The sequence below is a fragment of the Phyllobates terribilis genome, unplaced genomic scaffold (genome assembly GCF_046119375.1).
Source record: "Phyllobates terribilis strain yellow unplaced genomic scaffold, ASM4611937v1 Scaffold_5__5_contigs__length_657084704, whole genome shotgun sequence".
Classification (NCBI taxonomy): Eukaryota; Metazoa; Chordata; class Amphibia; order Anura; family Dendrobatidae; genus Phyllobates; species Phyllobates terribilis.
In genome coordinates this window covers 633,618,807-633,645,553 of record NW_027362765.1, presented here as the reverse complement: position 1 = coordinate 633,645,553, position 26,747 = coordinate 633,618,807, and the positions used below count along the sequence as shown (strand labels likewise).

Here is a 26,747-nt window from a genome sequence, read left to right as displayed (position 1 = left end):
TAGCAGCGAGGCCTTGAACAGAGGTTAATTCAGGTCCATGAGCGTGGGGGTAGGCAGGGAATAATGTGGAGAATTTGGAGCCTCATTCATAAAGATTCAAAGTTGATTTTCTCAGTGATGAAATATCCCTTTGTGTCGATGAAGGAATATTTAATCTTCACTTTTGCTATCTTACCCAGCAATGCAATTACGGTAGTTAGATAACCCTGAAACTCTTGACAGGTTCTTTGTACCATCTCTGAGATGTATAAAAAAATCTAACTCCCTCCCCCAATAAATAATTTTTCATGTCAATTTATTAAGTGGTTATTCCCAAAATGGGAAGGTATTCCCTATCCATAGAGATGGCTTTATATTACTGATCACTGAGGGTCCGACCACTGGGACCACCAACAATCCCAGGATCAGGGCTCTGTAGCACCGTCTTCAGTGGCGAGTGGTTGCGCATGCTAGTACTCTTCTCCAATCATTGTCTATGTGGCTGTTGGAAAAAATTAACTCTATACTCTTTAGATAGGAGATAGCTTGTCATTTGGGGGTGTAACCCTTTAAATCTTCTATTCAGCTGTTTCATCTTTTTTCTTTCTTTTTTTTTTTTTTAGAAAGCTAGGTAAGAAAACATATGCCATTACTGCTAAGATGTTAAACTATGAAGTCTGAAAAAGAAGGCAACAGCCGCTTAGCCCTCTCCTGACATCTGCTGAACATGAACTGCACTGCTGACAAGAATTCCCTGCCCAGCACCATACATGTACTGCGCAGCAGGAAGTGGTCACTGTGTCTAATCCTATTGTGACCAAATGAAGATAGATATTGTCAGCAGGTCACCACTATTCCGCACAAGTGGGAGGGGGTTTGCGCCACCTCACACCCATAAGATGGTGGATAGTGGAGATTGGTGCTATCCTAGATAGACAGCACCAGCAAAATGTGGGGGGGTGGCTTGGTGAATGGCTTTGATTGGTCAATTCGTGTGACGGACCAACTGGAACCAAAGCGGTAGAAGTAAACTAACGATCACTGCTCTGAATGACCCATTCCCATCCAGAACGGCATGCACAGCAGTTAAATAATAATTCTCTGTCCCTTTGTCTTTTGAAAATGTGTAGCCCATGGCTTTCCTGCTCCTTTTCTGTGGTCACACTGTGTAGTGTAGTCAATCAAGAGCTGTGTTGTGATTAGCAGCTTCATCTCCTGATCCCTGAACCCAATCCTCCAAATCTCACTGTCCCTGTTCCAATCTCCCCACCTCCACCCAACCCCAGTTGCATCCTGCAGCTGTGCTCAATTATCATGTATCGGACTCTGAATGTCTGACTTCAGCCATATATGGTGCGGCATTTCAGAGATAAACAAGCTTTAACATCCACCCGCAGCTTGGAAGTAACAGGTCTCTCCATATATACACACGCAGGGAGAGACCTGTCAATCACTGACAGTGGGCGGGGAGAAGCTTTTAAAGTCAAACATACTATACATGACTGAGATCATACAGCCAGTGTCTAGTACATGCTGCCTGTGGATCGTGCAACTTGTACCAGCTGTCAGGTTCTCTTTAGGGTCTCTAAAAAATAGGTTTTGCAAACTTTTGAATGACTGCTCCTAAATTTTTAAGTTTTAACATCTTAACAAAATGAAAGGACATTGGAAAAATGATGTTGATGTAAATTAGACATATTTCTTAACTATTTTGTGCGGTATGACTATTTTAAAAGCATAAAAATTCCAACTTTAAAAAAAAATTGCTCAGTTTTCAAAATGTTCTGCAAATTTCAGATATTTTCTGAAATAAACGCAAAACATATCAACTTAAATGTACAGTACAGACCAAAAGTTTGGACACACCTTCTCATTTAAAGATTTTTCTGTATTTTCGTGACTATGAAAATTGTACATTCACACTGAAGGCATCAAAACTATGAATTAACACATGTGGAATTATATACTTAACAAAAAAGTGTGAAACAACTGAAAATATGTCTTATATTCTAGGTTCTTCAAAGTAGCCACCTTTTGCTTTGATGACTGCTTTGCACACTCTTGGCATTCTCTTGATGAGCTTCAAGAGGTAGTCACCTGAAATGGTCTTCCAACAATCTTGAAGGAGTTCCCAGAGATGCTTAGCACTTGTTGGCCCTTTTGCCTTCACTCTGCGGTCCAGCTCACCCCAAACCATCTCGATTGGGTTCAGGACTGGTGACTGTGGAGGCCAGGTCATCTGGTGTAGCACCCCATCACTCTCCTTCTTGGTCAAATAGCCCTTACACAGCCTGGAGGTGTGTTTGGGGTCATTGTCCTGTTGAAAAATAAATGATGGTCCAACTAAACGCAAACCGGATGGAATAGCATGCCGCTGCAAGATGCTGTGGTAGCCATGCTGGTTCAGTATGCCTTCAATTTTGAATAAATCCCCAACAGTGTCACCAGCAATGCACCCTCACACCATCACACCTCCTCCTCCATGCTTCACGGTGGGAACCAGGCATGTAGAGTCCATCCATTCACCTTTTCTGCGTCGCACAAAGACACGGTGGTTGGAACCAAGGATCTCAAATTTTCACTCATCAGACTAAACCACAGAATTCCACTGGTCGAATGTCCATTCCTTGTGTTCTTTAGCCCAAACAAGTCTCTTCTGCTTGTTGCCTGTCCTTAGCAGTGGTTTCCTAGCAGCTATTTTACCATGAAGGCCTGCAGCACAAAGTCTCCTCTTAACAGTTGTTGTAGAGATGTGTCTGCTGGTAGAACTCTGTGTGGCATTGACCTGGTCTCTAATCTGAGCTGCTGTTAACCTGCGATTTCTGAGGCTGGTGACTTGGATAAACTTATCCTCAGAAGCAGAGGTGACTCTTGGTTTTCCTTTCCTGGGGCGGTCCTCATGTGAGGCAGTTTCTTTGTAGCGCTTTATGGTTTTTGTAACTGCACTTGGGGACACTTTCAAAGTTTTCCCAATTTTTCGGACTGACTGACCTTCATCTCTTAAAATAATGATGGCCACTCATTTTTCTTTACTTAGATGCTTTTTTTCTTGCCATAATACAAATTCTAACAGTCTATTCAGTAGGACTATCAGCTGTGTATCCACCAGACTTCTGCACAACACAACTGATGGTCCCAACCCCATTTATAAGGCAAGAAATCCCACTTATTAAACCTGACAGGGCACACCTGTGAAGTGAAAACCATTTCCGGTGACTACCTCTTGAAGCTCATCAAGAGAATGCCAAGAGTGTGCAAAGCAGTCATCAAAGCAAAAGGTGGCTACTTTGAAGAACCTAGAATATAAGACATATTTTCAGTATTTTCACACTTTTTTGTTAAGTATATAATTCCACATGTGTTAATTTATAGTTTTGATACCTTCAGTGTGAATGTACAATCTTCATAGTCATGAAAATACAGAAAAATCTTTAAATGAGAAGGTGTGTCCAAACTTTTGGTCTGTACTGTATGTCAGTTATAAAGTACATTGTGTCCCCAAAGAACAAACTCCGAATCACTGGGATATGTGGAAGCATCCCAGAGTTATTACCACATTAAGTGACACTGGTCAGATTAAAAGATAAGCCCTGTTCAGGAAGACCAAAACTAGCTGCTGTGTGAAGGGCTTAAAGGGGAGCAATGGCAGCCATATTGATTGTCACCCAGCTTTGCAGCTATAGCTAAAAATCCGCTAAGAAGACAAAAAAATATGTATTTTTTTCTTTTATTTTTGGGGCTATGCTCTTTACAGGATAACCATCAAAAGCCTTTCTGCATGTGCACTGGTCTTGTTCTGCTTTGTTATAGGTGAGCCCTAATCACAATCCACATCATAAACCATTAGTTGTGCCGCAGAGATCAATGGTTCAGTCAACAAATTTTGATTTGTGATTGTTACCTGAATAGAATTCAGCTTCTTCTGTAGATGGTTCTGTTAGGGCATTTCTCTTTCTTTTGAAAATAACCCCTGACACCTAGATTGCTATGTTAAAGGTCCCCTTTAGGTATCATTTTATTCTTTCCATTTACTTTTAGTATCATCAGAAATATCAGCACATGAATCAACGCACCTTCCGCTGCTCGGTGACGGAGTGTGGGAAGACATTCAACTTTAAGAAGCATCTTAAAGAACATGAGAAAAGACACAGTGGTAAGTTTGAGACACTCAGACGTTAGAGTGAAGTCAACTGGATCTGCCTATTTTGTCTTCGGGTTAATTCGGTCGTCAGTTTTGCGCGTACAAGTCCTTTCTGTTTCTTTTCACAGTTTTGCATGTGTCTACGGAGCTGTTAATGTATGTGTATTTTTGCTGACTGAGTGGTCTGCACAAAAACACAGAGACATGTCCGAATTTCATCACAATCACAAATCAATCTTGCAATGGAAGTCTATAGGTCCGTGAAAAAAATCGAAGTGCACTCGGATGCCATCAGTGTCCCAGTTTCATGTTTGAGAAACCTTCTCGTACGCAGAAAAAACACTGACGGACACACACCAAACACTGATGATAAATGGGCGATTCTTACGTGTATGAGAAAAATCACTGATGCCCTTATATGTACAGTATAATCACAGCCCTACAGTCCCCTAATAACGCTTTTCGATCATTTTGTGGAATGTTCTGTTTAGCTGCTCCTTAGTGACCATTAATATGGCTGGCAATGATAACTCCATTGAAAGCTGCCATGGTAACTATACTGGGTGTCAGCTGATTTTACAAGCAGGTACATCTTAGGAAATGGCTGGATAATTAGCTATTTGATTTAAGGGCTTCATTCTTGCTTTCTAATAGTTTACTGTTTTTTTAATCAGACCAGAGGGACTTTATCTGTGAATTCTGCGCGCGTGCATTCCGGAGCAGTAGTAACCTCATCATACACCGACGTATCCACACGGGCGAGAAGCCACTTCAGTAAGTTATGGCATACTCTGTATGATAGAAAAATAATTTTTAAATGCTCATACTTACACTTCTAAGTTGCTCCCTTACAGGCATCACATTGTTACAACAATTTAACTTACAGCAGAATGAGTTTGTTTTTTTTATTTCTCCTTATTGAATTTTTCATACAGACTCACATTGTACATATAGTAAAAAAAAAATGGCAGCATACAAAATATCACCCACTCCCCCAATCCAATTACCATGCCCCTGTCCCAAGAAGAAGAAATAGATCTCCTCTCTCGGTCTACTCTCCACCTGAAGGCAGTCACAGCCAAAGTTCCCATAGCTTTCTATGTGATACATTGCCTCAAATAGTAACATTTTCTTTACATCCATTCTTCTTTTGCTGGAGGGGATTTAGTTATCCATTCTTTCATAATTATTTTCCTGGCACAATATAGTAGCATTAATATAGAGTAACTAGTCTATTAAATGGAATCTGTCAGCATGTTTTTGCTTTGTAATCTGAGAGCAGCATGATGTAGGGGGCAGAGACACTGATTCCAGCAATGTGACTCTTACTAGGTTATGCGTTTCCATTCAATAAAATCAGTGTTTTATCAGCAGGAGATTATCACTACATGACTAGGTGTCTCGTGCCTCCTAGTCAACTGTGTAGCCCCGCCCACACCACTGTTTAGCAGCTTTATGTCAATGTACAGTGTACACAGAAAGTTCTTAATCATGATGTGGACGGGGTTATACAGGGCTCAGAATTATGAACATTGCTAGATTTGCAGAAAAGAAAACTGAGATTGTATCAAAATGACAGCCAATTCCAGCATTTGATACATCGCTGGAATCAATGTCTAAGCCTCTGCATCAAGCTTCTCTCAGATTACATAGACAGACTTGCTGACAGATTCCCTTTCACACCTTTTTTTTAACTCGTTTTATTGAAGATTATACAACATAACAAGGTTACATAATAAAACAAAAGAACAAACAGCATTTCTCATTGCTCATTAATGCTGTCTGGCAGAATTAACCTTGCCCTTAACATGCCATGGGTCTAATATCTTTACCAAAAGCATAAGACCCCCATGTCAGGCAGCAAATATCACATACTTTATCATGAGAGAATCTGTGAATTAGCGAGAAGGAGTGCGAGTATTGCTCTGGTGCCTCCAAGACCATAGACCGTGAAGACTCAAACAGTGCGCAAGGTGGTGTTCAGAATTAGGCCAATGATTATCTACTGTCCAGTGTTGGAGAAAGCGAAGTTGGCCAGCTAAGTAGTGTAAGAAGAAGTCCAGGAGTACCACACCTGCCTCGTCCCTGGATGGAGGATGCTAAATGGGAGTTGATCGTGGCTAAGAACTTTTCTGGGGCTATGGGGGCTGAATGTTCCAGAACATGTAGGAATTTAGGGAGAACTATCATTTTAATGACATTGATTCTCCCAGCTACTGACAAAGGGAGGGTGTTGCATATTCTTATTCTGACAAAAAAGGGATCTATTTAAATCACGGAGTTGCGTTTGATTTCCCTGTATCACCTTTAGATGCAAAAAAATATCCCATCCAAGAACATAAATCTTTGAATCCAGGGGTATATTGATTATATACATACCATCCCCAAAAAACAGCGCTCATGAATATGGAGGACTACATGGTAGCATATTTACTAGCCCTCTAGTGATAATGTCCTGCTGATAAAACTGATTTTATTGAAACTACAGCAAACAGCCCAGTAAGTGACACATCGCTGGAATCCAGGTTCTGCTTCTACATCATGCTGCTTGCAGAGTAGGTAGCAAAACCTGGTGACAGATTCCCTTTAAAGGGGTTTTCCCACAAACAAAAGTTGATTTTAATCAATAGATCTTGGAATAATAATAACTTCCACAATTGGATGTGTTTAAATAAATTGTTCCTGTGCTGAGATAATCTTATAAATGTGCCCCTGCTGTGTACTGTGTAATGGCTGTGTCTGACCCTGCAGGGACATGGTCTGATCATACCACAGCTCCTGGGCAGGGGAGGAAGCAAAAGAAGATACAGACATTACAGCCGGGGCTCACAGCTGATTATTTCTTTGAAGTAAAGCATTTTTTTAAAAAACAGGCAGTAAAATGTTTTATCTCACAAAAAGAATCAGCTGTGATCCCCTGCTGTAATGTGTGTATACTCTTTTACTTCCTCCCCTGCCCAGGAGATGTGGTATGATCAGACCATGTCCCTGCAGGGTCAGACACAGCCATTACACAGTACACAGCAGGGGCACATTTATAAGATTATCTCAGCACAGGAACATTTTATTTAAACACATCCAATTGTGGAAGTTATTATTATTCCAAGATCTATGGATTAAAAAGAACTTTTATTCGTGGGAAAACCCCTTTAAGTCAGGAAAGCGCAGCTAGCCAATCAGAGCGCAGGAAGCATACACAGTGTCCCATACACAAGGGGTTCTGCAATTGGCTGCTGAAATCACATGTCCTCTCTATATAAAAAGCGGCTATGTTCCCTCAGCGCCATTTTATGCATGTCACTCGTGATAGATGCTGCTCCTGCACCCAGCTCCAGTGTAATGAGAATATTAGCTAGATAGATGGGCGCTTGTTTGGAAGTCAGATAGTGTAGATAAGTCCTGTGCTGTGTAATTGTTAAATCGACCTTGCAGCACATTTTTTGTTTTGTTTTTGTGCAATTACTGAGATTCTGACAGAAAGAGCAGGGCCTATGGCATAGAACAGTGTTGTGTATAGGTTGTACTGTCTGTGCTCCATACAGACCTTCAATCTATTTTTGCACTTGCTAATGTGATAAAGCAAGCAAGCAAGCCCTTGTAGGCCACTTTTTGTTTATGTGGGGTTGAAATTCAGCTGTCTGCAGAGCTTGTCAGTGCAGAGCTTCTGAGTGTAGAGCTCAAAAACCTTTTTTTTCATTTGCTAATGTGATACTGCAAACTGTGTTGGCCCAATTTGTCATTTTTTGGTGGGTGAACTTCAGCTGTATGCACAGTAAAACAAATAGATTTTTTCTGTTGGCAGGCAGAGTCCACAAAAGATTTTTTTGTGTGATACAGTCTGCTAAAAGCCACCTACTATCTTAGTGGCGGTGAACCTCAGCTGTTTTCTAAGTAAAAAAATAGATTTTTTTGTCTTGCTAGGCAGAGTCCACAAAAGATTTTTTTGTGTGGCAAACGTCATACACTTTGCTATACATCAGCTACTTCGTTAGCGGCGGTGAACTTCAGCTGTTTTCAGAGTTAAAAAAAAAGATTTTTTCTGTTGTTAGGCAGAGTCCAAAAAATATTTTTTTCTGTCGCAAACGTGTTACACTCTGCTATAAGCCATCTAGTCCTTTTAGTGGCGGTGAAATTCAGCTTTACTCAGAGCTTATGCAGAGTCAAAAAATATATTTTTTTGCTGTTCCTGACATGATACAGCAGGCTAGATCTGAGTTTGAAATAGTTTGGAGAATATCTCTTATGTTATACAGGCATCATCCAGAGTAAAAAAAAAAACTTTGTTCGGTTCCTAATGTTTTACAGCAGGGACATCTCAGTTTGAAATAGTTTGGAGAATATCTCCTATGTCATACGGGCCTCATCCACACTAAAAAAAAAACGCTTTGTTTGGTTCCTAACATTATAGAACAGGGACAACTGAGTTTGAAATAGTTTGGAGAATATCTCATATGTTATACAGGCGTCATCCACAGTAAAAAATGCTTTGCTCGGTTCCTAATGTTATACAGCAGGGATATCTTAGTTTGAAATAGTTTGGAGAATATCTCCTATGTGATACAGGCCTCATCCACAGTACAAAAAATAATTTGTTCGGTTCCTAACGCTATACAGCAGGGACAACTCAGTTTGAAATAGTTTGGAGAATATCTCCTATGTTATACAAGCCTCATCCACAGTACAAAAAATAATTTGTTCGGTTCCTAACGCTATACAGCAGGGACAACTCAGTTTGAAATAGTTTGGAGAATATCTCCTATGTTATACAAGCCTCATCCACAGTACAAAAAATAATTTGTTCGGTTCCTAACGCTATACAGCAGGGACAACTCAGTTTGAAATAGTTTGGAGAATATCTCCTATGTGATACAGGCCTCATCCACAGTACAAAAAATAATTTGTTCGGTTCCTAACGCTATACAGCAGGGACAACTCAGTTTGAAATAGTTTGGAGAATATCTCCTATGTTATACAGGCCTCATCCACAGTACAAAAAATACTTTGTTCGGTTCTTAACGTTATACAGCAGGGACAACTCAGTTTGAAATAACTTGGAGAATATCTCTTATGTCATACAGGCCTCATCCACACTAAAAAAAATATTTTCTTCTGTTCCTAACATTATACAGCAAGGACATCTCAGTTTGAAATAGTTTGGGGAACATCTAATATGTCATACAGTCCTCATCCACAGTAAAAAAAATATACTTTGTTCGGTTCCTAACTTTATACAGCAGGGACATCTCAGGAGATATTCTCCAAACTATTTCAAACTGAGATGTCCCTGCAGTATAATGTTAGGAACTGAACAAAGTATTTTTTTTTTTGCTCTGTGGATGAGGCCGGTATCACATAGGAGATATTCTCCAAACTATTTCAAACTGAGATATCCCTGCTGTATAAAATTAGGAACCGAGCAAAGTATTTTTTACTGTGGATGACGCCAGTATAACATATGAGATATTCTCCAAACTATTTAAAACTCAGTTGTCCCTGTTCTATAATGTTAGGAACCAAACAAAGTGTTTTTTTTAGTGTGGATGAGGCCTGTATGACATAGGAGATATTCTCCAAACTATTTCAAACTGAGATGTCCCTGCAGTATAATGTTAGGAACTGAACAAAGTATTTTTTTTCGTTCTGTGGATGAGGCCTGTATAATATATGAGATATTCTCCAAACTATTTCAAACTGAGATGTCCCTTCTGTATAACGTTAGGAACCGAACAAAGTATTTTTTTTTGTTCTGTCGATGAGGCCTGTATAACATAGGAGATATTTTCCAAACTATTTCAAACTATGTTATACAGGTCTCATCCACAGTACAAAAAATAATTTGTTCGGTTCCTAACGCTATACAGCAGGGACTTCTCACTTTGAATAGTTTGGAGAATATCTCCTATGTTATACAGGCCTCATCCATAGTAAAGTAAATACTTTGTTCGGTTAGTAACGTTATACAGCAAGCCATATCTTACCTTGTCATTTAATGCCACTGAAATTCAGGTGTGTGCAGAGCTGTTACAGAGGAAAAAATCTAATTTTGTTTACTAACAGCGCTTCAAGTGGCCTCTCCTCTTCTTCCTCCACCTCAACATCACACACAGTACAGTCCACAGAGGTGGCACCCCAATTACCCTTGTGTCACAACTGTCCAAGTGCCCAACTGACTGTAGCAAACCACAGATGGGCGAGTCTGTAGAACTGCTCACCCATCGTATACCATGGGCATCAGAAGTGTACTCCAAACATTCACAGAGTCAAGAGGAGAAAAGCGTCTGCACCGATGGCCAAAATTTTTTTAGGTTGGATTCGGGGCAGGATGGAGTAGGATCTGAGCAGGTTCCTGACCCTCGTCACTAGACGTTAACCACCGAGGAGGGAGGTGATCCTGATGAGACTCCAGTCAGGCTCAGTGAGAGCCCGTCCACTGTAACGGAAGCGGACATGCCTGCTGTGTTTGTTTCACCGAGCACACCACACGTTTCTCAATCCACCATAACATCTGCACCTCACTCACGGTACAGCAGTTTGTCCGTTTCACTGTACTCCGCCTTCTCTCAGCACCACAGCCAGTCCTCGGTCCTGCAGTTGTGGTCACGTAAAAGATTGTTTCATCCTACACATGACAAAGCTAAGAGGTTGAACTCCACCATCTTAAATCTGTTGGCCACGGAAATGCTACCTTTCTGCCTGGTCGATACAGACGGTTTCCAAATGCTGATGGCCGTCGCAGTCCCCCAGTACTAGTTGCCCATTCGCCATTACTTCTCTAAGAAAGCTGTGTCAGCGCTACACCAGCATGTCACACACAACATCACCCGTTCCATGACTAAATTTATGTCTGCCAGGGTGCATTTCACCACAGACACCTGGACGAGTAAGCATGGCAAAGGGCTTTACAACTCGCTGACTGGGCACTGGGTGACTCTGGTGGCTGTGGGGCCGACGGGGAAGGGGCTGCTCCACAAATCTTGGAATCTCCTAGGCTTGCAGAACAAACCTCTGTATTTCACACTTCCTCCACTGCTTCTGCCTCCTCCACCTCCTCTAGGGCCTCCACATGCGCAATCAACCTCTGGCTTAACGAAACACGCATTCCAACAGTGCAGAGCGAATCCACACCACCTCCGTACTGCGCAGCCTTGGCTCACCGCAATCAGGCAGTCTTCAAATTAATATGCCTTGGAGATCGCAGTCATACAGCTTAAGAGTTGTGGACAGCTCTCCAGGCTCAATTTCAGCAATGGCTGTCTCCGCTGAACCTGTAGCCAGGGAAGGCTGTGTGCAATAACGGTGCGAACCTGTTGGCGGCCCTACGCCGAGGCGAACTCACACACATGCTTTGCATGGCTCACGTCCTCAACCTGGCGGTACAGCGATTTCTCATCCACTATCCCGGCCTGGATGAACTGCTTCAGAAAGTTTTGTTCTCACTTCCATCATTCGCAGCCCTAATGTCATTGACTTGCATCGATACCTAGGTCTTTCTCCATGCCAGTTAACAGGTTGATATGCGATGTGCCGAGACGGTGGAATTCCACTCTGCACATGTTGCAGCGACTGTGGCAGGAGTAACGAGCCCCGACGCAGCATGTCATGTTAGTATAGCCTGGGCCAACGCAGTACGGACGTGGGGCATATCATGTTTACAGAGTGGGAACAGACTAAGGACCTCTGCACCCTTCTGCACAGTTTTGAAATGGCTACTAAACTGGTTAGCGCTAAAGATGCCGTCATCTGCATCACTATTCTGGTCATCTACATGCTGAAGCAGACTTTGAATAGCGTGCGGCAGGAGGTGGTTGTCCCAGAAGAAGAGGAGGATGTGGAAGGGATAAGAATGTCTCAAAGTTCCAGACTATCGTCACACAGGCGGATGCCAAGTGAAGGTGGCTTCCAGCGATCGAGGGGGTTTGGTGATACCAGGCATACTGTTAGTGAAGGTGCAAGAGCCGAGGAACAAATTGAGGAGGAAGAGGTGATGGGCGAGCAACAGTCAGAATATGAAGAGTATAATCATCCCCTCTCTGTTGAAAGTGGTTGACAGTAGGGGACGGAGGAAACATGCATCAGTGTTACGCAGCCAACAATAGAGTCTGGCTTTGGACCACCTGAAAGAGCCCCACATATGAGTGCCTTCTTGCTGCACTTTCTGCAACATGATCTGCGTATAGTTAAGATTCAATAATGCTGACTACCGGGTTGCCACTCTGTTAGATTCACGTTATAAGAGTAAATTTTGCCAGATGTTTCCCACCCTGGAAAGGGACCTGCTAAGGTTAAAGTATCGAAACAAGCTTTTAAGCAACCTTAATAGAGCTTTTCCCCAAGATAGGAGTGAGGCACACAGTGTGCATCGCAGCTGTAGTCTTTCAACCTCTGGCATGTCAGTTCGTCAATGCCAAAACATTAGCCGCTGCAGCAGTGTAAGTAGCAGAAGCAATTTCTATGAGTCCTTTCACACATTGTCTAGACCAGCTCGTGCACCAGCACAACAGAGTACACGTCTGACACATGGAGAATGACTGGAGAGGATGGTGGAGGAGTATCTAGAGCTCAATATGAATACCATCAGGGAGGATTTTGACCCTTTTACATTTTGGTCTTCAAAAATGGATGAATGGCCTGAGCTCGCCTGTCATGCCTTGGAGGTTTTATCATGCCTAGCAGCCAGCGTTCTCTCAGAACATGTGTTCAGCGCTGCTGGTGGTGTCCTGACGGATAAGCGCACCCGGCTGTCCCATGAAAGTGTTGACCGCCTAACTTTCATCAAGATGAACAAGTCATGGATCTCAAAGGACTTTTGCACCACAATTGCAGACTGTACAGAGTAGGCGATGTTGTAGTTTTTAGTGTGCTGCATTGATCTTCTGGAATTGCAGTCTGTGATATGGTTTGGGTGCCTGCTCTTGCTGCTGCAGGTTTTAGGCCCTAATCTTTTGAAATGTGGAGAATACAGATTTGGTCTCTCAATCCATTGGGTTGGCTGTAGGGGAAGAGGTGTTGTTCCTAATTGTACAATTTCTACTGTAGTGAAATTGATGCCACTTTGTTGGTGTCTGCCAGTAATTTTTGGAAATGTCGGGAATCCTGATTGGGTCTCCATCTATTGGGTTGGCTGTTATGAAAGAGGTGTCGGTACCCATTATACTACTTATACTCTAGTGAAATTGATGCCACTTTGGTGGTTTTAGGCCCAAATGTTTTCAAATGGGAACACTTCTGATTGATTGGGTCTCCATCTACTGGGTTGGCTGTAGGGGAAGAGGTGTCATTCCTAATTGTACAATTTCTACTGTACTGAAATTGATGCCACTTTGTTGGTGTCTACCAGTCATTTTTTGGAAATGTGGGGAATCCTGATTGGGTCTCCATCTATTGGGTTGGCTGTAATGGAAGAGGTGTTGGTCCCCATTATACTACTTACACTCTAGTGAAATTTATGCCACTTTGGTGGTTTTAGGCCCAAATGTTTTCAAATGGGAACACTCCTGATTGGGTCTCCATCTATTGGGTTGACTGTAGGGGAAGAAGTGTCAATCCTAATTATACTATTTCTACTGTAGTGAAATTGATGCCACCTCGGTGGTATTAGGCTTTAATTTAGGGAAATGTGAACACTCCTGATTGGGTCTCCATGTGCTGGGTTGGCTATAGTGGAAGAGGTTTTGGTCTCCTTTACAATAGTTATACTCTAGTGAAAATACTTTTTTGGTACAGATATTGTTCTCCACACAGGAGTACACAGACCTGATAAACTCAAAATGGGTATATAAAGCAGACTGCATCTCAACTTACAATTGTTTGGGGCAGATATTGTTCTCCATACAGGGGGGGGGGGGGGGGGGTTGGGTCCAAGCAGCTTCCTGACCCTCGACTGTACTGTGCTGTCAGGGCAAGAAGAGGAGGAGGGTGACTCTGAGGGCGAGGAATGGAATAACACATTGGATGATGATGAGGTTGTACATCCAACTTGGTGTGAACCCAGAGGCACGCAGCTGAGTAGCTCATCTGAGGAGGTGGAAGAGGAGAAATATGATGAGGATGAGGTTGCGTTGCGTCCTATGGTGCAGACACGGAGTGATGCAGGCACGAGGAGCACTGCATCCTTAGCCACAATCATGGCAGTGACCAGCAGCGGTCGCGGGTCTGCAGCTCGCATGGGCGACAATGGTTGCCTAGCCTGGGCTTTTTTTGAGAAAGCCAAGGATGAGCCAGCTCACGTTATCTGCAAACTTTGCGATAAAAAACTCAGTAGAGGGGAAAACTGCAATAATTTCACTACTACATGCATGAACCTTCACATGTGCAATCAACATGCTTTACTCTGGCAATCCCACTGTGATAAAATGCGGACCAGCGGACCTCAACAACCATCAGCTGCCCTATCAATCACATCCGCAGCTTCTTCATCCTCCTCTGTTACTGTGCCAAGTATTGGAACGCGGGTCTCCCACCGCAGAACATCTGCTTCTCTACCCGCTCCAGTTAGGCTGAGTGAGAGCCCGTCAGCTGTAACGGAAGCAGACATGCCTGCTGTGTTTGTTTCACCGAGCACACCACATCTGCTCAGTTGTGAGCTTCTGGAAGCTTACCGTGATTTAGGCTCTCTGCAGATTTGTCCCGTGCATATCCCCTACTGTGATAACGCTGTACCCCAACACATCAGACTGTTGCCTACCGTGAAAACATTGAAAAGGAAGCTGAAGACCCACTTCTTGTGACAAGCATACAATCTGCGGTAACCCTCGCTCCAGGATACCGCAGCACGACTAGCTGTACCCTGACCTACTGTACCCTCACCCATCCCTTGTAGATTGTTTGTGCTCCCTTGCAGGCAGGGTCCTCTCTCCTCTTGTACCATTCGGTGAGTTACCGATGGTGACCCCTTTTGACATGTAAAGCGCCACGGAATAAATGTCGCTGTAATAGTAATAATAATTATTGTACTTGTACTCTGGGTCAATTGATGGCACTTTCCAGGTGTCTACCCCTAATTTGATGTGTTTTGGCAGCCTTTGGCCCCGTTTAAAGGTGTTGTGTATGCGTTTTTTTTGCACCCCATTGAATCCTATGGCATTTGGTAACGTTCGACGAATATTCGACGAGTAAATCGGCAAATATTGTAAATTCGGCGATCTTAGTCCGAACGGAATATTGAAACATTCGCTCATCTCTACCCAGTACTAACAATCAGACACCCTGACACATACCAACCCTACACTGACTCAAACAGAATCAAAAAATATTCTATGATTATGAAAACTTGTACAGGGCAGATGCAACAGACTCTACAGCCAAAAACGAATCCGAAATAAAATAAATCTACCCAGTGTCTCAGCGGAACGAAGGGCACAGCTGCAAACTGACATGAGTAAAGAAGGAGTTAAAAAGAAATTTTCACCACATACAACCAGAAATCACCTGGCCCAGATGGGCAACAATCTTGTAGATCCACCTCATTGTTAACCCAGGACTATTTAATTTTCATTTCTAAACACTAGCTAATGAAAAATATTATTTCTTTTTTAGCTGCAACTGTGGCTCCTGCTCATGATGTAGACCAATATCCTTCCATACTGCTAAGTTTAGATGCTGGAAAAGAACTTGATATAGGTTATTGGCCGTTGCAGCTTGACATGCTGTGTAGAAGGAACTTCAGCCTAAGATTATATACAATATTCCCACTACTGGCCTCAACATACCTCCCCAATAGATACACCTATGTATGGGGGAGCAAAACAGAGCTGTCCTCTATCCCCTCCACCTGTTATTAAAGGGAACCTGTCACCAAAAAAAACGCTATTAACCTGCAGATATGCGGTTAATCTGCAGTTTAATGGCGTTACTAAACTGCCCGGCGCCTTAGCTGAACGCTGCAGGGAGAAAAGTTACTTTATTCACCCCAGCAGCGTCCGGGTTTCAGTCAGGGAGTGGAACTGGAGTTGGTTCAGTCATCGCTCTGAGTAATTGATGAAAACCTGGGATGAGCTGAAACATCTGTGATTTACATTTCCATGATTTGCATTAAATCAACTTCAATGCATGTGAGTATCGGGATTCTATTTTATCTCCAGCTCTGAGTAGCTGCTGTAACCGCGCTCCGGCCCTGACTGACACTTGTTCTGCATTGGGGCTCAGCTGTCAGTCAAAGCCGGTTCGCGATGACAGCCGCCGCACTACTGAACCAGCGCCCCCACCCCGTGACTGAAACCCGAACACTGCCGGAGAGAATAAAATTAATTTTCTCCCCGCAGCATTCGGCTAAGTGCCGGCGCCGGACAGGGAGGGTAGTAATCCTATTAACCTGCAGATTAACCCCATATCTGCAGGTTAATAGCGCTTTTTCTGGTGACAGGTTCCCTTTAAATTTACCATTGGCCTCCTTACTGGACTATGTCACATCATTGTCTGCATTCAGGGATGTAAATAACTCTGAGTATCTATATACAATAGTGTCCAAAATAATAGCAGTCCAATATGACTAACCAGATTAATGAATGTTTTTGGTATAAATTATATTACCACATGACAATTTACCAGTTGGTGCAGTAGCTTTTAAGAAAACCAACAGGTTCAGCATTCATGATCTGCACGTTTGAGTTTTGTGTATTTGAATAATTAATGGAAAGGGGGGGTGTTCAAAATAATAGCAGTGTGGAGTTCAATTAGTGAGGTCAATCATTCTGTGAAGAAACAGGTGTGGATCAGGTGGCCCTTATTTAAGGGTGAAGCGAGCACATGTTGTACATGCATTTCTCCTTGAAAGCCTGAGAAATATGGGTCATTCGAGACATTGTTCAGAAGAACAGTGTACTTTGATTAAAAAGTTGATTGGAGAGGGAAAAACTTATAAAGAAGTGCAGACAATGATAGGCTGTATAGCTGAAATGATCTCCAATGCTTTAAAATGGAAAGCAAAACAAGAAAGATGTGGAAGAAAACGGAAGACTACCATTTGAATGGATCGAAGAATATCCAGAATGGCAAAGGCTCAGCCAATGATCAACTCCAGGATGATCAAAGTAGTCTCAAGTTACCTGTGAGTACCGAGTGCTGTGAAAGTTAGAAAACGCTTGTGTGAAGCTAATGTCTTAGCAAGAAGTCCCCACAAAGTCCCAATGTTAAAAAAGACATGGACTGAAATGGATACAATTTGCCAAAGAACACATCAACTTCAGAGGCATAGCTATGGGTTCAGCTCAGGGGGGGCGAAACATCTGAGTGGGCCGCTAACAAGGTAACCGTGGGTACAACTAAGGTGGCACACCCTGATTGTGGGTGAAGGGGAACCTCAGTAAATGACCACACTGTTACTGAAAATATATATCTACATAAAGACCAACAATAATATTACCACCATATGGTGACCATATAGTGGTAGTTGCCAGACCTGCAAACCATACAAGCAATTACCGTACAGGTATATATAGTAACTTACAGCTGACATTCTCTCTGGTGGAGTAGTTAATTTTCCTGTCTTTTCCATCTGGCCCAGATCAACATGAAAACTTCTTCCAGTCCAACTCTTCTGCAAAGATTACAACGAAAACACATTTGACTTCTCACACATCCAGCCCCGTCCCCATCTATTCCAAACCTGCACAAACTCCGTATCCTGCTGATACCCCAATATTGAGGCACTGCTGCTGTATGTAACCCTATTACTGCGCCTACTGTGTGGAACAATAACAGTGCTCCTCTCACTGCTGCGGATAATAATGTGCCCCACTGTGCCCTTTACAAAGTAATAATGCCTCATTTGTGCCCTATAGACGATAAAATTGCTCCCTTGAAAAGATTAATGCACTGTGCAAATGCCCTAGAAAAGTGTCCACATTTTGCCCTTTTTATGGTTACAATACTCTGAGAGCCCCTATAACAATAATGCTTCTTAAGTGCCCACTTAACATTTAATAATGTGCACTGGGTCCTCATATATACAGCTCCTCTATATACAGTGTAGTGGACCCATAGCTCCCTTATACAGAGTATGATGTCCATACAGCTCCCCTATATACAGTATGATGGGCCCATAGCTCTCCTATACACAATATAATACCCCACAGCTTCCTTATACACAATATGGTGGGCCCATAGCTCCCATAAACACACAACCACCGTCAGTACATGAATGCAGCACCAGAACCACAATTGGTAAATTAATGAAGTGCCAGAACCACTGTCAGTAGATGAATACAGCACTAGAACCACACTTTTCCTCCTCTGCATACTGCCCACAAGATACTGTACCTTCACATTAACATCCCTCAGATACAATAACAGTCCCTCTAACCCTCGGCTCTATAAGGCACTTACCTTTCCCACTTCAGCAGCAGGTTGACGGCGGCAGCAGGGTGACAGCCACAGTAGGGAACCAGTGGCAGAAAGGTGAAGGCCTCAGCTGGGAGACAACCTCTGATTAGTTATGAATTACATTTGTACATCATCAGAACCACTGTCAGATCCACTGTCAATACATAAATCCAACTTCTTGATACTGTGCCCCCACTTCTCCATATTATCCCAAAGCTCTCACCTCTCCATACTGTCCCCCCACGCTTCTATCTCTACATGCTGTGCCCACACTTCTCCGTATTGCCCCCCATGCGCTCATCTGTCTATACTTCCTCCCACACGCCCATCTTTAGATACTGTGCCTCCATATCTCCATATTGTCCCCAAAGCCCTCACCTCTCTTTACTGTACTGCCATGATTCCATCTTTACATACTGTCCCCCCACTTCTCTATACTGTGCCGCCCTCACTTCTCCATATTGTCTCCCACGCTCTCACCTCTCCATACCACGTTCCCATCTCTACATACTGTTCCCTTTTCTCCATACGATCCTCTCACACTCCCACTTTTCCATATCCTGTTCCCCCATTTCTCCACATTGTCCCCTACGCTCCCACCTCTCCATACTGTCCCCCCACATCTTCATATTGTACACCCACGTCTCCATACCGTCTACTCGTGCTCCCATTTTCCCATACGGTCCCTCCACCTTTCTATAATGTCCCCCACTTCTCCATATGGTCCCCCAAATTGTCCATATTGTCCCACATTTCGCCATATAATCACCCCACAGTCCCACTTCTCTATATGGTTTTCAGACGCTCCCAATTGTCCATCCTGTTCCCCTATATTGTCTCCTATGCTCTCACCTCTCTATACTGTCCCCCCACTTCTTCATATTGAAAACTCATTTCGCCATATTGTCCCCCAGCACTCCCATTTCTCCCTACAGCCACCCACCTCTCCATAATGTCCCCCACTTCTCCAAATGGTCCACCTACTCCTCCATATTGTCCCCCATGCTTCCTCCTCTCTATACTGTCCCAACGCTTCTCCATCTGGTCCTCCCACCCCCATGTAGCTCCCTCTCACAATATTCCACACTGCCCCATATGCAGTCAAGTTCTTTGCCGCTCTGCGGCTCAATGATCTGACAGCAGCTGAGTGATGAGGTCAGCAGTGAGCGACCTCTTCACTCCACTGCACGTTGGGCTGGGGAGATGACAAGCGCTCCCCTCCTCCCAGCGCTGCAGTGTTGCTGCTCAGATGTATTCATGTCTAAGAGACGTGAATACATCTGAGCACAGGAAAAAGGGAACGCTGTGCCGCCCTTGTTTTGCTTAAGCATATCAGTGTAACGTAGCTCCAGGTGGGCACCCTGTGGTGGCCACCCTGAGCACGGGGCCCGGTGCGACCGCACCCTCTGCCCCCCCCGGCAGCTACGCTACTGATCAACTGGCCTAAAGAGAAATGGAGAAACATTTTGTGGACTGATGAAAGTAAAATTGTTCTTTTTCGGTTCAAGGGCTGCAGACAGTTCGTCAGACGACCCCCAAACTCTGAATTCAAGCCACAGTACACTCTGAAGACAGTGAAGCATGGTGGTGTAAGCATCATGACATGGGCATGTTTCTCTTACTATTTACCAGTTTGCATATATTAAAATACTTGAAGAGGTCATGTTGCCTTACTCTGAAGAGGATATGCCCTTGAAATGGGTGTTTCAACAAGACAACGACCCTAAACACACCAGTAATCAAGCAAAATCTTGGTTCCAGTCCAACAAAATTGAGTTTATGAAGTGGGCAGCCCAATCTCCGGACCTTAATCCAATTATTATTATTATTATTTATTTATATAGCACCATTGATTCCATGGTGCTGTACATAAGAAGGCGTTACATACAAAATACAGATATCACTTTCAGTAAATGAACTAACAATGATAGACTGGTACAGGGGGAAGAGGGCCCTGCCCTTGCGGGCTTACATTCTACAGGATGAGGAAGGAGACAGTAGGTGGGGGGTTGCAGCAGCTCTGGTGGTGGTGAGCGGCAGCGTGGTCATTGCAGGTTGTAAGCTTTCTTGAAGAGATGGGTTTTCAGGTTCCGTCTGAAGGATCCGAATGTTGTAGATAATCCGACTTCTTGAGGCATAGAATTCCAGAGGATGGGGGATATTCTGGAGAAGTCTTGGAGGCGATTGGGTGAGGAACGAATAACTGTGGAGGAGAGGAGGTGGTCTTGGGAGGACCGGAGATTATGTGAGGGAATATATCGGGAGATTAGTTCAGAGATGTATGGAGCAGAAAGGTCATGGATTGCTTTGTAGGTCAGCGTTAGTAGTTTTAACTGGATATGCTGGGCAATTGGGAGCCAGTGAAGAGATTTGGAAAGGGGGGTAGCAGAGGAGTAGCGAGTAGAGAAATGAACTAGTCAGGCAGCAGAGTTAAGGACAGACTGGAGAGGTGCGAGAATGTTAGCAGGTAGGCCACAGAGGAGGATGCTGCAGTAGTCGAGGCGGGAGATGATGACGGCATGCACAAGCAGTTTAGTAGATTGAGGGTTGAGTCCAATAGAACTCTTATGTGACATCAAAAATGCAGATTCTGAGGCAAGGCTAACAAATGCCAAAAAATTGTAGGATGTAGTCAAAGCATCCTGGACTGGAATAACAGTTAACAGGTGCCAGAAGTTGGTTGACTATGCAACATCGATGTGAAGCAGTTCTAAAAAACTGTGGGTATACAACTAAATATTAGGTTAGTGATTCACAGGAATGCTAAATCCTCAAAAAAAGAGTACATCTTGTGAGTTTGTAAAGACAAATGCAGACACTGCTATTTTTTAGAACAGCCCAATTTTCATTTTTTATTTTCTGTAAAGTAGTTAAAAATTATATACACAGTGGGCCATTTATATGGATACACCTAAATTAAATAGGAATGGTTGGTGATATCAACTTCCTGTTTGTGGCACATTAGTATATGGGAGGGGGAAAACTTTTCCAGATGGGTGGTGACCATGGCGGCCATTTTGAAGTTGGCCATTTTGGATCCAACTTTATTTTTTTCAGTGGGAAGATGGTCATGTGACACATCAAACTTATTGAGAATTTCACAAGAAAAACAATGGTGTGCTTGGTTTTAACGTAACTTTATTCTTTCATGAGTTTTTTACAAGTTTATGACCACTTATAAAATGTGTTCAAACTGCTGCCCATTGTGTTGGATTGTCAATGCAACCCTCTTCTCCCACTCTTGACACACTGATAGCAACACCGCAGAAGAAATGCTAGCACAGGCTTCCAGTATCCGTTGTCACACTAAAATCAAATTTATTAACCAATGGAGGCCTGGATTTGGAGTCACCCCTAAAATTAAAGTGGAAAAACACACTACAGGCTGATCCAACTTTGATGGAATGTCCTTAAAACAAGCAATAGAAGAAGCCCATAAATCATTATCTGCACCAAGATATACAGAAATGTTGCTCAAGGTAGTGCCCAGGGCATATTTAAAGGGGTTGTCCCATGAACAAAGTTAATTTGAATCAAAAGATCTATGAATAATAAGTTCCACAATTGGATGTGTTCTTAATAATTGTTACGGATCCGGGTGGTGGAACCTCTGTGCTGCGGTGCAAGGAGGGACCAGAGGGACGTGACTAAGTATCTGCTCGCAGCTCAATCGACTCCGTGAACCTGGGAGGGACCGAGCAGAGGGACCAGGTGCCACTCTGGGACCGACCTTGTATGAGAGCAGGTGACTCCCACGGGTCAGAAGGCAGGAACTGACCGGTACAGCGGAAGAGCACGGCAGGCAGGCTGACGGGTGGTCCGGCTAGACAGGCAGGCTGATTCGCCTGATAGCCAGACGGGTGCTCTGGGTAGGCAAGCTGGCGGGCACAACAGGTAACAGGCAGGTGCTTCCAGGTAAGCAAGCAAGCGGGCACAGCAGGTAACAGGCAGGTGCTTCCAGGTAAGCAGGCCGGCGGACACGGCAGGTAACAAGCAGGTGCTTCCAGGTAAGCAGGCTGGCGGGCACGGCCGGTAACGAGCAGGTGCTTCCAGGTAAGCGGCGGGCAGAGCCCAAAGACAGACTGGCGGACTGGACTGTAGGCAGACTGTCGGGCTGGAAAGTAGTCAGACTGGCGGACAGGACTGACTTGCAGAGGACCTGAGGGCTGAAGCAAAGTAAGTATAACAGAGCAACAACCTTGCACGGGCACCTCCAAATCGGAGGAGGTGCCTGTTATAAAGAAAGTCCTCCGGCCATTGGCCGGGGACTTTTTAGGACGGCGCGCGCGGCCCCTTTAAGAGAGAGGGAGCGTGCGCCCTAAGCACAGTGCCAGGGAAGCTGTGTGCACCAGCAGCAGCAGCAGGGAGGCCGGAAGACGCCGGAGTAGGACTGCGGCGGTAAGGGGGACGGCGTCTCTGCCTGGCAGGGGGCAGAGACGCCGATGCTACAATAATGTTCCTGTGCTGAGATAATCTTATAAATGTGCCCCTGCTGTGCACTGTGTAATGGTTGTGTCTGACCTTGCAGGAACATGGTCTGATCATACCACAGCTCCTGCGCAGAGGGGAAGCAAAGAGTATACAGACATTACAGCAGGGACTGTGAGGTAAAATATTGCTTAAAAACAGGCAGGAAAATGTTTTACCTTACAAATAAAATCAGCTGTGTCTACTGCATCTGGGTGTCCTGCTCCAGTAGACGCACACGCTGGAAAGTGATGCACGGCAGAGCACACAGTCACTCTGCCGGCACCATTATAGTCTATGGCCCCGTCGGTGCATAGGGGTCCGAATCCCGTTTTGTAGAGGGTTCGGATGGAAGCCCTGACAGGGCCACCGAACAAGTGCCGGAACGCATTGTGAAAGCACCCTAAGGAAAAGACTAAACCGTATATTCCAAGTGTTGACATCACTAAAAGTAGTGTTGGATGAACTGTAAGCTGATACTGAATAATGTTACCACACATGCTCTGCCTAGACATTGGATTCCCAAGAAACTCCTCTTCACAACTAGGAGGAGACTTGTGAGGCAGCAACAGTCATTTTAAAGAAGTTGCAGTTTGGTGGCCACTTGTTAGTCATATCAGTAACTTGACAACTTCATTACATGGTAACTAAAAGAAGTTATTTTGGAAGATAACTGCATAAAAAGAATCAGAGGGACATAGCTAAACACTATATGTAAGATGAGCCCAAAATAAAATTACTGTGGCCAAAATTGACAACACTGTGCAACACAAACTTAACACAATGCCCATATCCAACAGTGAACCTGCTTCCTTTTGCAGGACAAATCTGTTTAGTAAGACAATGATCCCTGAGGTACACAGAATTTACTGAAAAATAATCCTGCTGACACATAATGATCTTTGAGTGTGATGACTCCCAATAGGATACAATTTCTTAATAAAAAATTTGGTTGGGACCATCTGTTTAATTGTCATTTGTAATGCAAACAAATCTGTTCATTTTGTAAGGGGTTTAATACTTTTGCAACACACTGCAAGTTGTTTTTAGACTCCGCCCAACCCTTGGCCATATATTCTTAGCTTTTAGTACTATTCTGATTATTTAATCTCTTTATTGTCTAGGTGCGAGTTCTGTGGCTTCACCTGCAGGCAGAAGGCATCGCTTAACTGGCACATGAAGAAACATGATGCTGATTCTTTCTATAAGTTTCCCTGTGAAATTTGTGGTCAGAGGTTTGAGAAGAGGGATAACCTTGCTGCACACAAGAGTCGAAAGCACCCGACCCCTCGAGTTGTAGACCCCAAAGATACCTCTCCATGTATTGCTTCCTCATTGAATGATGCATGTCAAGCTGAAGCCAGTTGTAAAGATGATCACGGTGGACAGTCAATGGATCCTGACCAGGAGATGACAACCACAGCTCCTGATGGTGTAAAAGAGTATCTCTTCACTGACTTAACCGAAAGTGTGCAGGAAGTGTCTCAGCAGACCGCTTCGACTCCTGGGAATGCAGGATTGTCTCTGGTAATTGTTTTATAGAATCTGACCCACAGGCCACCATAAATATGGAGCAGGTCATCAAGATAGTGGATCTAATCATAACAGCCAGAAATGTGTGCAGTGATCCTATATTAAAGAGTAACTTCATTCAGTGTGTATCTTTTCATGTCTAATAATATGCAGTTTTTTACTTTTGTATAGTAAGCAAAGTACCTAGACTTAATAAGGTTGTCCAATATGGTAAAAAAAGAAAAAAAAAAATCGATCCTCACCCCCTGGACCGGTTGCGCTCCTCTGTACTCAGCGATGTGTCCACCACCATTCCCCTGGGATCAACTTCTGGTGGAGAATCATGTGAGCCTTGTAGCAAGTTGGCAGCCATGGATTAACTGTAACATTCAGATTATCTGTGCAGAAGAAACCCTGAAATGATCCTGCAATATAGAAATGTTTAGATACTCTTTAAAGGACAACACGTAATGCACTCGCAAATGAAATGAACCATTTCTGCTACACAGGCACTGGTCAGTGTATGTCTTTCAGTGTCTAACAAGACAGTTTCTGTAGTGCAGGCACTTTCTGACTTTTTTTTTGTGTGGGGAAACACCTCCTACATATAATCATTTTCATCCTCTGTCTAAGCATTTATCCATTAAAGGGGTTTCTGGTGTAAAACAACAAGTCTTCAGTCACTCTGTGACTGCAGACTTGTGAATTCTTACAGTGCTCGCTGTGAGAATTCTCCAGTGTCAGCGCCGGGAATGGCAGACACGTGACTGTACGTATTCGATATGCATACTCTTGGACAGAATCTGTCTAGAACTGTTTCCGGCCTCATGCAGTACACTTTCTTTGAGCGAGCAGGACACAGTCTAGTCGGATTCTGGCTGAGAGTATTCATATTGCATGCTTGCGGTCAGGTGCCTTTCCCTCCCAGATCGTTGTTGCTTCGCTGTGACCATAAATTTTTGTTCACCTCCCTGAGCCCAGTAATAAGGGGTTTCCATAGATAAACTCAGCCCCTTTACTGGATACATGCTAAGAGAGCGGAGGTATAAAAAGGTCTTTCCCCAAATAGAAAGAGATGAAAAATCAGAAATTGCTTCCACTGCAATTTTTCTTTGTACTACAAGGTATAAAATTTTCATTTGAAATTTACGTTAAAGAAATTTTTATTTGTATTTAAGATGTTAGGAGAATTAGACCCCTTAATCACACCCATTGACACATAATTAATAATATATTCTCGCTAATGGTATTTGTTGACACATTGGGTATTGTTATATCTCAACTCGGATCTGCACTAGCTCAGTCGCCATGCGCTGCCTTATTCATCCTGCAGTATAGAAGAGATATTATTGCCGATAGCACTGGATGACACAGGCTTTATCCAGCCTGATATACAGACGTGGTGTCATGGGAATACAGAAACAGAGAGGGGCCAGAAGACCACGGTGTCTGGTTTCAGGCACTCCTGCACTGGTCCATCATATTGAACAGTGCAGGTTTTTCCTTGCTAGTAGTGCAAGGGTTAACCTGTTCAGTAGAAGCTCCTGGAGCTTTCCTACTTGGATTGTCTCAGCTGTTCCGCATTGGCCACTCCCCTCTGCTATCTATGCTTGGCTATGGCACTTAGGGATTGCCAGTGCTAGTTCTTACTGCCTGGTTCTGGAGTTGGAGGTGTTGTTGGGTGGCTGGAGTTAGGGTTTGGAGAATATTCAGGAGATTGTTTCTTGGAGTTTTGTTTGTTTGCAAATCCTCATCCTCTCCTATTTGGTTTATTCTTTCTTTAACTCCTCTGTGTCACACTCTGTTTTTTGGTGTGTGTATTTTGTATGGTTGCAATTTTCATTTATCCCTGTCCATCTTCCCTTCTTTGTCTGGTTAGTGTGTTCCTATACACTTCAGCTTCCCACTACCCTGGACGGGGGAGGGGACAGATCAGGGTAGATTTAGGAGCATAGCAAGGTACGAGAAACCGGCGTCTCCACCTTCAGGAGTAATCCGGTGGATAGGGATAGACTAGGGCGCCCCTAGTTCTAGGGACCTGTTTAGCGCCCAAAGTACCAACACCAGCATGACAGGTGACTGGGATATTTCTTGTAGCTCCTGTAGACAGAAAGGGTGTGTATGCTATACAATAGCTCAGCAGGTGAAATCCTCTTCCTGCTGTGGTCCATGTGGCAACACCACACCCTACTTAAACTCTAAACTTACTACTGGGAGTTGCCAGCAGGGCCAGTGTTAGGGGCAGGCAAATTATGCATTTGCCTATGGCCCCCACTCTCCCACGGGCCCCCAGCCAGTGGCATGCTGCTAATAGCGGCCGCTAAGGAGC

General features: G+C 43.8%; 1 protein-coding gene across 2 annotated transcripts in view; it reads left to right on the top strand.

The window, feature by feature from the left end:
- LOC141273798 (zinc finger protein 692-like) overlaps positions 1–24,556 on the top strand; it is a 165,180-nt gene extending 140,624 nt beyond the window's left edge. Inside the window, exons 10-12 of one of the 2 annotated variants that reach the window (XM_073686159.1) lie at positions 4,018–4,132; positions 4,795–4,894; positions 24,031–24,556. In XM_073686159.1, the coding sequence (XP_073542260.1) occupies positions 4,018–4,132; positions 4,795–4,894; positions 24,031–24,448 (633 nt within the window). In that variant the 3' untranslated portion in view covers positions 24,449–24,556. Of the gene's footprint in view, positions 1–4,017; positions 4,133–4,794; positions 4,895–22,967; positions 23,041–24,030 lie in introns of those variants that run through there. The other variant, XM_073686160.1, reaches the window with a different exon arrangement.
- Positions 24,557–26,747: the final 2,191 nt, after the last annotated feature.